General features: G+C 54.6%; 2 protein-coding genes across 3 annotated transcripts; one reads left to right on the top strand and one right to left on the bottom strand.

Annotated features, from left to right (window-relative positions):
* Positions 1 to 1,160: 1,160 nt before the first annotated feature.
* On the bottom strand, positions 1,161 to 9,323 carry ABHD13 (abhydrolase domain containing 13). Of its 2 annotated transcripts, none has more exons than XM_061570378.1 (3): positions 9,253 to 9,323; positions 4,997 to 5,768; positions 1,161 to 2,610 (listed from the first exon to the last, which is right to left on the bottom strand). In XM_061570378.1, the coding sequence occupies exons 2-3, from the start codon at positions 5,619 to 5,621 to the stop codon at positions 1,772 to 1,774; spliced, it is 1,464 nt and encodes a 487-aa protein (XP_061426362.1). In that variant the 5' UTR covers positions 5,622 to 5,768; positions 9,253 to 9,323; the 3' UTR covers positions 1,161 to 1,771. The 2 variants fall into 2 exon arrangements, with proteins under 2 accessions (XP_061426362.1, XP_061426360.1); XM_061570376.1 differs by lacking the exon at positions 9,253 to 9,323 and adding an exon at positions 8,194 to 8,561.
* HPS1 (HPS1 biogenesis of lysosomal organelles complex 3 subunit 1) lies at positions 9,314 to 13,674 on the top strand. Its single transcript, XM_061570375.1, is given in 4 exon segments — positions 9,314 to 9,423; positions 10,270 to 10,427; positions 10,568 to 12,567; positions 12,570 to 13,674. Coding segments are annotated over 3 exon segments (2,292 nt in total). The 5' UTR covers positions 9,314 to 9,423; positions 10,270 to 10,327; the 3' UTR covers positions 12,762 to 13,674.
* The last annotated feature ends 468 nt before the right edge of the window (positions 13,675 to 14,142 follow it).

The raw sequence follows: 14,142 nt of genomic DNA, 5'->3' as shown, positions 1-14,142 counted from the left end.
ATTGCTGGAGGTGTGTGGCGTTTTTACGTTCAGCCTCCGAGACTTGAATCTTTTAGAGTGCAACCGCCCTCTTTGCCGCGGCGCTTCAGTCACGGAACCCAGCGCTGCTCACTGATGATACGATCTGTGCGTCTGCAGCAGCCACCGTGGGTCTGAAACTATGTTCAAGAACCCACTTGCAGTGTGCAGGAGTCTGACAGCTCAAACTACATCTGTTATTCACAGCCTGAGATATCCAGGCTTGGAAATACGCAGGCTGGGCTACCCAGGCCGTGCCCCCCGTGTCATCTTAACGGATTGTTGGGGCAAGTGCTGTTCGCCATCACCTATTAAGGCCAGCTGGGAAGGGCACCAGCATGCCAGGGCTGTCTTTGTCACCCTAATGCTGATTTCACACTGCACTAGGTGCTGTCAAACTCAGAGGCCCAGATCTCTATTCATCACTGAATTTTGTTGTGAAATTGAACCCTGGTCACTGAGTTTGTAGTGTATTGTGCCAACTACTGTGCCACCACTCACCCCCACCAACCTTGGTGAAAAAGCACCGGAGTGCACCATTATGGAGGACAACTCGCATGGTTCACTCGTTGTTACTGCCCCAAACACCTATAATTCCATTGCTTCAAACATGCATCCTCCATTAGCCTTGCATCGAAAATACAATGTGATGCTGAACTGTGGATTCTTTATAACCTCGCTGGCAATTGCATTTTACTTGTATATCCTTGTCGGTTTACATAATTAGTACAATAAGTCTTACCCGAGATGTTTTCTTGTACTCAGTTGTTATCTGCTGAAGCTGACTTGCACTTACAGGGATTGTATTAACATTGACTCCTCACGTGATGCAGTTTTTATTGCATTTGCTTCATTTGCTGTACTTTATTTTCCTTAGTTTTTGTCGATGTCATTTTTGGTGACCCACGGCACAAGCAAATGACTCATGGTCTCTCGCGCTCTCGCCAGGTTCCACAAAAAAACCTTGAAACTTGAACGACCACCGGTTTGAGCTCGCCGTGCCTCCGTCCTCCAACGTGCATTTTAACACTCACCAAAATCACTCACTCGTACACATAAGACAGGCAATACCAGATGCTTTTTTCACTCACGTAACACAAAGATCCATGTTCCAGACTGACACACGAGTATGCACACACATCCACACATAAAGACGTATTTTATTCAACTCCCATCAGTTTGAGAAACCTGAAATCCAGAAAACCCAAAAAAGGATAGCAAACTGCCACACCCAATACTCTTCATTATCATAGAACCCTAAAGAAACAAGAAGCTAGAGCAATTCCCCCAGAAAAATTCAAAAAATTCTGCGTGGAACCGCCACAAAACCAATGGCGGTGGCGCTTGGCCGTGTCCATGGATGCATGAAAACTGAACAAATTCATCCGTTTTAAACTTTTGCTTTCGGAGGTGTTAAAATACATCTTTGTGAATTGTTATGTCTCAATGGAAAAATGACATGGAAAAATAGGCACGCTTACACGTGAAATCTGTACACAAATATAGCACTGACAGTAATTTTTTCCGTTGACTTTTTTTAAAAGGTTATTTAATTGTATTTGGCAACGTGTGCATGACGAGTGAAAAATCACAACAAAGTGCAATCGGGTTGCCCTCGCCGCCACCAAATCATGACGGCCGAAGGCTCGGATGCCCGCTCCTTCCTCGCAGTAACTCGCCAGCGCTTCACCCGCACGCACAGATCCACCCGCACGCACAGATCCACACGCGCGCGCGCACACAACTCGCGAGTCTAAATGAGAGTGGCGTTAGTTTGCTGACTATGCTGATGACTGAAAGATCGGCGCGCAGAAGACGCCGCCGCAAATAAGTCGGCGCCCAGGGCGTCGGCACTCAGCCCAAAGGTCCCCCCACCGCCCCCCCCAATGGAAGTGGTGGAGACGTTGCCGAGGTCGCGAGCGCCGGGCACGGAGGGCGCCTCGCTCCGCTCCGCTAGAACTTCGCGCAGGAAGTGCTGGAGCGCGGAGATGTAGCCGCGGCACTGCCACGTGTCGTTGTGCGTCCCCTCACGAAACGTGGCCATTCGTTTGAGGGGGGCAGGCGAGAGGTCATGCAGCCGGCTCATCATGACGGGGGGAACCAGCGAGTCGGCGAGTCCCGAGACGAACAGCGTGGGCACGCGGCAGCTCGCGATGTTCTCGTGCGACGGGAACCGGCTGCGGAAACACCAGGACGGCAGCGGGAACGGCCGGCACGACGACGAGGACGACCCGCTGCCGCCGCGTGAGAACACCGGAAAGAGCGCTTGCGCCATGTGCGGGATGCTCAGAAAGGTGTTCTCCACGATCAGCGCCAGCGCCCCGTGGAGGCGGCGGCGGTGGTGGTGGTGGAGGCGGCCATTTCCGTCGCCGCCGCCATCGTCTCCGTCCGGCTGCTGCTGCTGGCGGGCGGCGAGGTCGATGGCCACGGCGCCACCGAGCGAGCGGCCAAAGAGGACGACGCAGCTCGGATCCACATCGGGGCGCGCCATCGCGTGCGCCAGCGCGGCCTGGGCGTCGAGGTAGAGGCCGTGCTCACTGGGCTCTCCGTCGCTGTGGCCGTAGCCACGGTAATCGAGCAGCAGGACGTTCACTAAGGGGGGGGGGTGGGGGGGGGGCAAAGGGGTGAGACCGGCGGCAGTGACGGAGGAGACAAGAAGGCACACAGAGGCAAGGGAGCAGGAAGCAGCGGAAGAAAACATGAAAGGTGGGGTTGGGGAGACACATTGGGGATAAAAATCAAGATATCGTTACAATACCGACTGTAAACGGGTAAAAAAAACAAGTAAACCATTACGTATGTAGAACTTATTTTGCACCGTACGTAGCCAACTGCTAATTCACAAGTTTGTGGGGAATAAGCCATTTTCTGTAACTTGAGGCATAAGCAATGAGAAAATAACACTACCCAGGAACAAAAATCGTGTTACGTATAATCGGAGGTGCGGGGGAAGGACAACAAACTAAACACAAACCATGAGATGTGAGACAACGCAAAGAACAGGCAACAGATCTGATATTTCATGGGACCACCATTGCCAGTATCAAAATATGATAATAGGTTTTACCCTTTCTGGCAATATATATTTTGATAGTAGCAAGGGAGGTTCCATGATGTAGCTAGCTGCTCCACCCCGAGCTCTCAACGTCCTGATAGTGGTATTGTCTTTCATCTTCTTGGTTCTTTCGGTAAAGTCACGTAGAAGGGAAGTAATAAAATAATAAAAATAAAACATAATAAAATAATTCTCACGACGTTTCGGCCACAACGCAAGCAGCCGTCCTCAGGTGAAGACCAGGTCTGTCGGGGAGACAGCGTCTGAATGTCTTTGTGCTGTTCACCTTTTGGCGTCTTCAGATCTAACACCGTTTGAGACGAGGCTCTAAAGAAAGCTGTCTCTGGTGTGGACCAATCAGTTTCAAAGACAATGCATGTTTTTTATTTGTATTTTCACCACAAGTATATGTGGTTAATGCAGACATGATTCCTTGCAAAAGGTTTCAGTTTGGTGTTTTAACATCTTAACACCTGTTTTATTGCCAGAAAGGGGAAAACCTATTCTTATACTTATGGATCTGATATTCATGGGTATTACTATCTGAATTGTATTTTTTTAAAGGTCTTGAACTAACCTGAAATTAGAATGACCAGGAATGAACCACCCTCAAACCCAAAAACTTAAATATTTTAGAAAATGTGACATGTGGCAAAACAGTTATTATTCATTTGAAGATACATAACTGGTATAATGCAACTGTGGACAAGTGATCTCACTACTACGAGAAGTGGAACTTGTGAGCGTTTCATCCACGAGTCGCCGATGAAATGCATTTCGCTCTGTAAATATTACAATACTGGACCAGTGCAGGTCACACTAGCATCATCAGGCGACAGCAGATTTTCCAGATTTGGCTGTCGCCTGATGATGCTAGTAATTACTGGTGAAACGTCGTACTCAAATTGTAAATGTTGTGGATTTGCTCACCACCACACCGGTGCGCTGTACTAGTAACGAATTGGCACGTTCTGTTTACGTGACAAACCTTGTTAATTGTCTGTCAGGTGGTGGCGGGTTTAACAAAACATTTATATTTATGCAATCTAACCCAAAAAAAACCCATCTATTATTGGTCGCGGAAGCCTACTACGTGTTAAACTCAGCTCGAGGAAATTCACCTAAAATTCTGCGCCGGCCTGGTGGCAGAGCGGTTTGAGCAAGCAGCTCAGCAAAACGGAAGTTTGCGAAGTTTAAATGCTGCGGAGGGCTTCCCTCAGTCCATCACCCATCCGGCGCGCTATTATCCTGGCTTCCAACATTTACCGACGGTCAAGGGCCAATCCGGCAAAACCGCTCCAGACCGGCGATCGGCACCGTGTGCGTGACAAAAAAACGTCGCTATGCTTGATTTTAGTGTTAAATATTAGAAACTGTACATTATACACGACATACAACTTAAACAATGAAAATACTGCACACGTATCTATACATGGTCCCCATGGAAGGTCTTCGAGATTGGAGTGGCTAAGTACAGGTACAGTAAATACAATAACTTTTTAGAGTAGAACATTTATTTTTCTCGATTTGTATGTATATTTAATGCCAATTTCATAGAGTAAACACACTTTAAAGCATTAAAGAACATATAACAATAACTACAAACATGTGATAATTTTTTTTTGCAAAAACAATCTATTTTAAATAATAGTGATTAGTGATTATCCAGCGTTTTTGAAAATCCGGCACCCCCTCCTCCCCCCCAAAGCCAATGGATAATCGATGATCTGTATGTACCACTTTGTGGGGTAGTCAAATGGAGGTTGTGGATAGCCTCATCCCCTGCCACAAGAACATGACATTCCCACCAATGGCTCTGCAGAGTCGCGAACAGAAGATGAGTGCCGATGCCCGTACGCTCACTTTGAGCAGGTACCGCTCCCACTTGGCGGTAAACGTTCCGCGTGAGGCACACTGCGTTACCTCGCAGGTGCGCGACCATCATGAGTGCGTTGGGCATGCGGTGGCCCAGGTTCCCTGCGTTGCCGTGGAAGTAGATGAAGGTCGGGATGCCGGCCGGGGCGGCGGGGCCTCCCACGATGTCGCATGCGCGCAGGAACACGGCGCTGAGCGCCACGCCGTCGCGCGCGCGGACCCGCACGCCCTCACGGGGCACCCCCAGCGGGAGCGGCACGAACACGCGCGAGCTCGCCGGCTGCTCTGGGAAGAACAGCAGCTGGTCCTGGCAGCGGTAGAGCGTCGCCACCACCGACAGCAGCGCGAGAAGGAGCAGCGCGGCGAGCGGCGGGAAGGGAAACGGCGGCGAGAGGAAGCCGCGTTCGGCGGAGCGGGTCGCGTCGCCGCCATCGTCCCCGCCGCCGTCGCCGCACAGGTGGCAGGCGAGCACCAGCGGCAGGAGGCACAGGCGGCAGGCGTCCCAGCCTCCCGACAGCGCCCGGCGGAGACACACGCTCGCTCGGCCCCACGCGCGCCTGGCCATAGGCACGTGGCTCCGCGCGTCCCCGGTGCCGGCGCGCTCCACACTCACGTGCGCATCCCGGGCTGCGTCAGGAGCTTCGTGGAGGCCGCACTGTGTGGCGCTGTCCATTACACGTGCGGCGCACGCTCACGCACGCTCACGCACGCACGCTGGTGGCTGCGCATGCAGGCACCTGGCAGAACTCTAGAGAGTGCCCAGAGTTGCCCTGGATTCATCAAGAGTCATTTTGTTTGCGGTTTCACACTGGTCTTCAACCTGCAGAGAGAGAACGTTCACTCAATATTGGCAGAAGTCCTCTCTCAAGACAAGATATTCATTCGATGTATCAATTGTTTGTATAGTTATATTCCTTCATTATTCGTTTGCAAAGCCTGACCGACTTGGGCTTTCAGGTCTTAATGAGAATTCTGGCCAAGTGCTTAAAGGTCCACCATGAAAGGTATTCAGAGGTAGGGGGACACATGGGGACGATTGAAAATTATGAGACTAACACAATATAGCGCCTTGGATTAAGGCGCGATATAAATCTATAAGATATTTACCACTTTAATAAAATGACAGCATCAAATTCGCAACACCCCAAAGCATAAACAGCCGTGGTTCGGATGGATTCGAGAATTTCTCAGTTCCCCAGCCACAACAATTGGGATTAACTGACAGGGGTCAATGTCTAACAGCGATGATGAATCCAAGCGACACGTGTGTCTGCGTGTATTGCAAGTCTAAACGTGACGCGTAATGAACACCCGAGTGAGATGCACCGTTAACAAAGAGGTCGCATCACGTTCGTGGCAAGTGAGAATATGCAATACAGGGGGTTGTGGTGAGGCTAACACAATGCAAATAGTTTGGTGATTGAGATAGGATCAATGTCCGAGTTTATCCTCGAGCATAACAAGGAACTAAAAGCTCTATCTGCCTGTTTGAATCAGTTAGGTGCGGAGGATGTCAGGAATATAAATGTGGTCACCATGCGAGAAAAAATCTCGCATGATAGCTCAGCCGTAGAGTGAGCGTTCAAATCCTATCCTAAATCCGAATTGTAAATGCTTTGGGTTTACTCTCCAACACACAAGCGGTGTGTTGAACTATTAACGAATTGGCACGTTTTGTTTACGTGACAAACCTTACTAATTGGCTGTGTCGGATGGTGGCGGGTTTAACGACACATTGATATTTACGCGAACCCAAAAACCTCTATTATGTTCAAATCCTCGTTGGGGGTTTACTTCAGCCCTTCGTCCCTATGCACGCATCGTGGTCCTGGCTGGACACTGAACCACAGCCTCCTCGGTGAGGTCAAAGGCCTCTGAACTCCGACCTCGGCATAGTCGCGTACTCCCGGAAATAGTGACGGAGGACAAAACAAGACGGGGGGCGACAGCGACACCACCACACTCAACGGAACTTCCCGTGACGAAGAGGAGCGACGTTACCCGAGGCTGACCCCATCCTTGGCGTGACACTTGACTGCACACAAACTCTTTAATGGGGCACCCGAATAAGTATGCCTGGGTTAAAGAACCCAAGACGAGGGTGAACCTCATTCAAAAATGGGCTGGCATGAGCTGGAGGGCTGATGTCTCCATCGGAGCTTCATACTATCGGCATGCGCCCCTGGCAGTTTCCTCAAGCTCCGAACTGCGCTGCCCGAGTGTGGGGCAGAAAGCTGCCACCGTCGACTCGGCGACACCCAACAACGACGGGAACGTCACGATGCGGACTCTTCACGGGAACATAAATGTCTACGCGACTGCCTTGAATTCCTGTTCTGCTAAATATCACACCGGCGGATATTCTCTGCGATTCTGCCAACACATCTGACGGCCGATCCAAACCTCCCAAATAACGATTATTGAAACATCATTCCGCATGCACGGCTGAGATCCAGCCGTTTTAGAAACATGCACAAACTGTGTGTGAACCTATTTGTGGAATGCAAGCAACGTGTCCAACACTGCCTGGCTTCCTCGACACACAGCTCATCAGCGAGCCCTCCACCAGTGTAAGGCTTCCTCTACACACAGCTCATCAGCGAGCCCTCCACCACACTGCCCGGCTTCCTCTACACACAGCTCATCAGCGAGCCCACCACCACACTGTTTGGCTTCCTCTACACACAGCTCATCAGCAAGCCCACCACCACATTGCCCGGCTTCCTCACACACAGCTCATCAGCGAGCCCACCACCACACTGCTTGGCTTCCTCTACACACAGCTCATCAGCGAGCCCACCACCAAATTGCCCGGCTTCCTCACACACAGCTCATCAGCGAGCCCTCCACCACACTGCCCGGCTTCCTCTACACACAGCTCATCAGCGAGCCCTCCACCACACTGCCTGGCTTCCTCTACACACAGCTCATCAGCAAGCCCACCACCACACTGCTTGGCTTCCTCACACACAGCTCATCAGCGAGCCCACCACCACACTGCCCGGCTCCCACCTTCCACAGAAACAACGGGCATTCACAGAAACAACGGGCATTCCTGAAGCACAAGTGGATAGTCAGAGTCTCTCTCTCTCTGCTGCGTGCGGCTGTGGCTACGAATCCCAACCCCTCGCACCACTTTGCTTCGCACTGCGCCAAACACAAACTTGAAGACGGTGGCCTGGGTGAGTGCATCTGCTGTTACTTTCATCAAACTCTCAACGCAATCGCACGGTCACGTTACTTACGGCAGAACCTCTGGCCTACGTGTCGTGGAAAAGGGCCATTGCTCGATACGTCGCCTATGACGAGACGCTTTACGAGGCCACACACAGCGACGAATGCGCCCAGGGCTGCCCCGCTGCTGCTGCTGTTTGTGCACCGCTGATCAATGCAGCAGCATCAGTAAATGCGCTGAATCTCTGTAGTTGCTCTTCATTGGCCACACAAAATCATCCGTGTGATACGAGCACCACTTTGTGGGGGGGGGGGTGTCAACAGTGTGGCTAAATTTCCTCCCTCTCCCGCCATAGGAACGTAGAATGGTCACTCCTCCGCAACACGCACAACCCCCCCACATTGCAGGAAGCCGATGACGCCATGAGGCTCGAACCCCGCCCCCTGACCCCCCCCCCAGTGCTCAGCCAATCGCACGCCTCCTCTAGAGCCACGCCCCCTCCCGTTGCCCCCCCCTCGACCCCCCCCCCCCCCCAGTGCTCAGCCAATCGCACGCCTCCTCTAGAGCCACGCCCCCTCCCGTTGCCCCCCCCCCCTCGACCCCCCCCCCCCAGTGCTCAGCCAATCGCACGCCTCCTCTAGAGCCACGCCCCCTCCCGTTGCCCCCCCCTCGACCCCCCCCCCCCAGTGCTCAGCCAATCGCACGCCTCCTCTAGAGCCACGCCCCCTCCCGTTGCCCCCCCTCGACCCCCCCCCCAGTGCTCAGCCAATCGCACGCCTCCTCTAGAACCACGCCCCCTCCCGTTGCCCCCCCCCGACCCCCCCCAGTGCTCAGCCAATCGCACGCCTCCTCTAGAGCCACGCCCCCTCCCTTCACGATCACCCCCGCCCCGAGAGTTGCCACCTAGGCAACGGGCAGGGCCGCGGCCTTAACCGGGAAAACCGCCGCGAGTTGACGCGGACGCAGAAATAAAGCGCGCGCAGGCGAAGGACGCGGCGCGAGGTGGAGCGCGGCGCTGGACGCCGCCCGCGCGGACCCCGCGAGCGGTCGCCCGCGGGGACGTCGCGCGGCGCCCGGGGGCCCCCGTAGGCCGAGACGAGAGAGAGGGGGGGGAGCCGCTCCGCCTCACCTCGCTTCTCGCCGTGACGCGGCACTCCCAGCGTGCCCCGCGCGCGCGTACACGGCGCCGACCAATCAACGGCGGCGGCGGCTTGCCCCGCCCACAAGGCGGGGCTATAAGTAGAGAGGGTGTCACGTGCTTCGGAGTCACGAGGCGGAACTGAAGACGCGGCCGCTTCGAGTGCGTGGTGGTGCTGGTGTTGGGCAGGGGAGCGGTGGGTGTAGTGGTTAGCGCGACGAACCCGGCTCACGGACAACACCGGTGGCGATTATATGAACAGATCCTGGGCCTCCCCTAGATCGACTCGGCCTAAAAACGAGTAACCCTGTGCGGTGTGTAAAACATCGGCCGGGCGTGGTGGCCGTGCCATGCCGGCCTTCATAGGTGCTCGCTAACAGCACTTGCACCAACAGTCTGTTAAGTCTGCACGAGGTGATGACCTGTGGTGCTGCTACTGCCGTCTAAGCGTGAGTCTCTACTGCTGCACGTGTACGCTCTGCCATGGGTGGAAAACACCCGATTTTTCCAGCGGCAGGCATCGGGTTTTTTTCTTTAATACAATTAAACCCTATTTTGGGTAATTAATACCTGGTTTAATGAATACGAAACTCTGATCCTAGGCTCAGGCTGCTGCCTCGTCGGTGCTGCTATCGTACTCGAGGCCGTCGGGAACGGGGTAGTCGTAGAATGCGGCGGGCAGGTTGGTCGTGATGAACACGAGCGCCTCCACAATCGTGGGCGCCAGTGAGTTCCTTGGCTTGGAATGGATGAAGCCCATCGTTGAGAAGTGCGGTTCTGAAATTAGTACCAATTAAACCGGATTTCTCCCAATCTCAGATGATCGGGTTTAATATAAAAAGACAAACCCGATTGTAAAAACCCCGACTGTGCCAACCTTGCGCTGTGCACGCTCTGCACTGCGTGGTCACGGTCGCCGCTTCGCGTGTGCCGGTGTCGCCAGCGTGTGCTCAAACCGGTGTCGCTCAATTTGCTCTCGCCGTGTCCTCTCGCACCTCCCTGCTGCAGGCCCAGTCGTCTTGCTGCCCCCCGCCTCCTCCCTTGTGTTGCCGCGCCAGCGAGCAGCATGAAGTGCCTCTTCATCGCCGACAGCAGCGCCGACGTGAAGTTCGTCTGGGCCGATGCGGCGTTCGCTGCACGACTCCACCGGGCGGCAGGTGGCGTGGGTGCGTACCGCCGCGTGTCCGCCTCTCCCCTCACACCGCGCTCCTCACGTCTCCCAGTCTTCTCTGGGAGAGAGGGGGGACGAGGCTCGCACCACGATCGCCATTCAACCCCCCCCCCCCTCTCCACCTTCTCTTTGCAGATGCGTCGCCCGAGCAGGAGGTGCCGACGGCACTCGACATGGACAGCCTCGTCTACCGGATGTTCGCCCCTCTCGTGGCGTCAGCCACCGTCCTGGAGACGGAGCTGGAGGACTCGTACGCGTCGTTCGAGTGCGTGGGCGACGCGCGGTACGCGCTGCGGCGCTTCGGGGACCTCCTCTACGTGGCCGTGAGCGCGTGCGCCGCTCCGCACGGCGCCGAGACCGACCTCGCACGAGACATCTTCGCCCTCCGTCGCCTCGTGGAGTTTCGCTTCGGCCTGGCCTGCCACGACTCTGAACTGCTGCGCAAGGCGCTGAAGCCACCGGGGCTGGAGAAGAGGCGTCGCGTGTGGGCCGAGCTGGACTCGACGCTGAGCGCACTGGCACGGCTGCGCGGCACCGAACAGGGCTTCCTGGCGGAGGCTGTGGAGCGCCTCGCGTCGCCGCAGCTGGCCGAGGGCTGCCTGGAGCGCCTCGAGAAGGTGGTGATCGCGGCGAACGCCGTTCCGGAGCGGGAGCGCGAGGGCGAGGAGGTGGTGCACGCATTTATCCTGGTGCACACTAAGCTGCTGGCGTTCTACTCTGCACGGAACGCGGGGGTCCTGGCCCCCTCCGATCTGCTGCTTTTGATTCTCATGGCGCAGAAGATGTTTCCCCGCAGGGAGGAGGGCAACGGGGCAGCATCCGAGGGTGCCGCGACACCCACGGCAGCCGCTGAAAAACATGAAAATGGCAGAAAGGCGGAACCCAGAGCCACGTTCGGCAACTCCGGCAGCGGCAAAGGCCGACAGCAGCCGCCCGGCAAGCGGCCTGGCGGCAGGGCGTCGGGCAACGGCGGGGATGCCGAAACGGGAAGATGCCCGGGGAAGGTCGAGTTTGAGTTTGTGAGGAGCGAAGCCGTGAACCCGAGGTCCCAAAGCCCCAGCCGCTTCAGTCAGAACACATCGAGCGAGGAGGACTTTCAGATGGCTTTGGAGAGCGTCGCGGATGAGACCGTGCTGGCCGAGCTGACGGAGGGAGGGTGCCGGAGCGGCGGCTCCTCGACGCTCGCCGCAAGCTCCGTACCGTTTGTGTTTGGCTTCGATGCGCAGCGCGTGGCGGCGAGCGTGGGGGCCGGCCACTGCGAGGATGATGATGATAAGCTACCGAAACGCATCTTCCTGGAGACGGGAGGACGCGAGAGCTACAGCCCGTTCACTCCGCACAACCTCTACTGCTACGAGGTGCACCCCGGCATCACGCTCTCCTTGCTGAGCCGCGGCCCCAGCAGCCGCCTCGCTGCCCCCATGTCGTCGCTGCTGGACTACTTCGTGTCCGTGGAGAAGATTTTTGACGAGGGCATCCGACCCCGACTTAAAGACGACCTGGATAGAAAAATGAAACAAATCGTCGACTGCCAGAAAATCGGCCGCTCGCAGACAACATCTCTGCAGGAGGTGTGGCAACTCTTTAAGAGGAAGCTCTTGGTGAAGAGCAGCGAGACTCTGGACGTCGATTTCTTGACCTCGGCTTGCCGCACCATTCAAAAGTATCTCTGCAAAGCGTTTAGTGTGCTTTACCTGCTCGATACTCCAAGCGCCCGCATGTACCGGTCCCTTGAGGAGAGCGCGCTGCAGTCCATGCGCAAGAAGCTGGAAGACTACAAGGACTTCCTGCTGGTGAAGAGTGCGCGCAACATCACGATGGCTGCCTACCTGGAGAAGTTCCCCGGACTTGTCCATTTCCTCTACATGGACCGGGCCCTAGGGCTCCTGGTCGCCCCGGCACTGCTCACGGAGGGCGGCTCGGAGCTGGGTCATGGGGCGATCGCGGCCGTGGTGCGCGACCTCGTCTGGTGGTTCGTGTCTTTCTCTCGGCGAATGCTGCGGCACGGTTATAATAGCATTGCTCTCCGCAAGGGCGACTTCGTCTGCTCCTACTTCCTGTGGTTTCGTGATACCGGTGGCAAGAGCCTTGCGGCTCCAGACCTGGAGGCGGACGTTGAGGAGGGCCTGCCGGGCAGCCCGTGGGGGTGCTGGCGGGGGACTCGTACCGCCGCCTCATGTGGCTCTCGGCGAGACGGCGCCAGGAAGAGGTGCGCTGCTACGAGATGGTGACGCTTCACCTGGCGGTGGTGCCTGCGGAGTGCATCGCTCAGCAATGCCAGCAGTTGGTGAAGACGCTCTGGGAGCCACCAGGGCTGCCCTTGCTTTGACCAACGATGAGCCCGATGGTACGCAGCGATTCGGTTCACATGAAGCAAGACTTGCTGGGAATCTTAAGTCCAACGTTGGTGTTGCTAGAATCTGTGCCTCGGGGAATCCAGGCTGTCGATTACTTTACGAGCTTCTGCCATGAGGGTTTTGGTGGGATGCAAGCGTTTGATGCAAGCAACTTGCAAGTGCTGTGGAGCTTGTAGGAAACCCACCCCCCTGGGGCCACGCAGCCCCATTCTGCTCCACTCATGAAGCCACGTGTGCCTAAAACTGGGAGCTCCTCTGCTGCTGGGCCACCAACAGTTAGTTAATTCCATCGGCATCATCGGATTTTGTTGTAGAATGCCTGTCGAGTTGCACTTTAACATAAAGCTGCATACACTTAGGCCTTGGCAACGCTGTCTGTGGTGAAGAAGCATGCGGTTGCTGCCTGTAACAGGCGAGACTGGTTTATACGGACTTGTGGATGTAGAAAATTATTTTAAATGTTCTTGGCCAAATGCTTACCACAGCCAGTGAATCTGTGATCAGAAAGAGATACTGTGTCATGGCCTGTCTCATACAGAATTGCCAATCTCTTTATCAAAGAAAGTGCTTGTGTTAATGGTGCATCATCAGGTGTCTCATTGCCAAAGTCTCAAGTGGATGTATTACCCTAAAGCGGCTGCACTCGCAATGCTTGTCTGCCAACTACAAAGTGTAATGCAGAAGGGCAAGGCCTAAGATGTTGAACCGAGATGGCGGTATGAAGGCAGATGTTGGATAAACGTGAGACGATCGTGTCCTGGTGAATGGACACCGAGGCTGCCCAATGTGCTAAATATGCACCTAAAGCTCTATCAATTATAAAGTAAGTTTCTTGACACGTTTATTAAATAAAGGTGACTGTACACATTGAAAAGGGCTTTTTCAAGACTTATAGGTTGTGCTTGAAGTTTGTTGTGAAAATGAAAGGCATACTACAGCGTGCAGATTTTGGCATGCAGTGTGAAAATTCGGTCACATTCAACTGCATGTCTTAATTTATGCCGTAAACGGTGGTGTATGGACATGAGTATTGAATGTTAAAAACCAGATGTTCCCTTGTACAACACAATTTCAGTCCGTAACATGTGAGAAGTTGGAATCCACACACCTCTCGAAAATGAATGTAAAGCAGTACTTTTTTTTATTGATTTAACATTGTAATGTTAACTTAAATGAATACTGAGAAGTGTGTCATCACCCGTGGTCCCTGGATTGCAGAACTCCTTCACATGTGGAGAGGTCATCTTATCCAGCTCCGATTAACAGGCATCTCTTGGGATTTGTGCTCAGTCGCTCGCTAAAACGCGTCGTCACGTAGTGGTTTGGTGTGGGCTTGCATCCAATTAGGAAATA

This window comes from Lethenteron reissneri, chromosome 45 (assembly GCF_015708825.2).
Source record: "Lethenteron reissneri isolate LAM-NWPU_2019-01 chromosome 45, ASM1570882v1, whole genome shotgun sequence".
Lineage (NCBI taxonomy): Eukaryota > Metazoa > Chordata > Hyperoartia > Petromyzontiformes > Petromyzontidae > Lethenteron > Lethenteron reissneri.
Note: the sequence above shows the minus strand (reverse complement) of the source record. Positions and strands in the feature narration are given on the sequence as shown.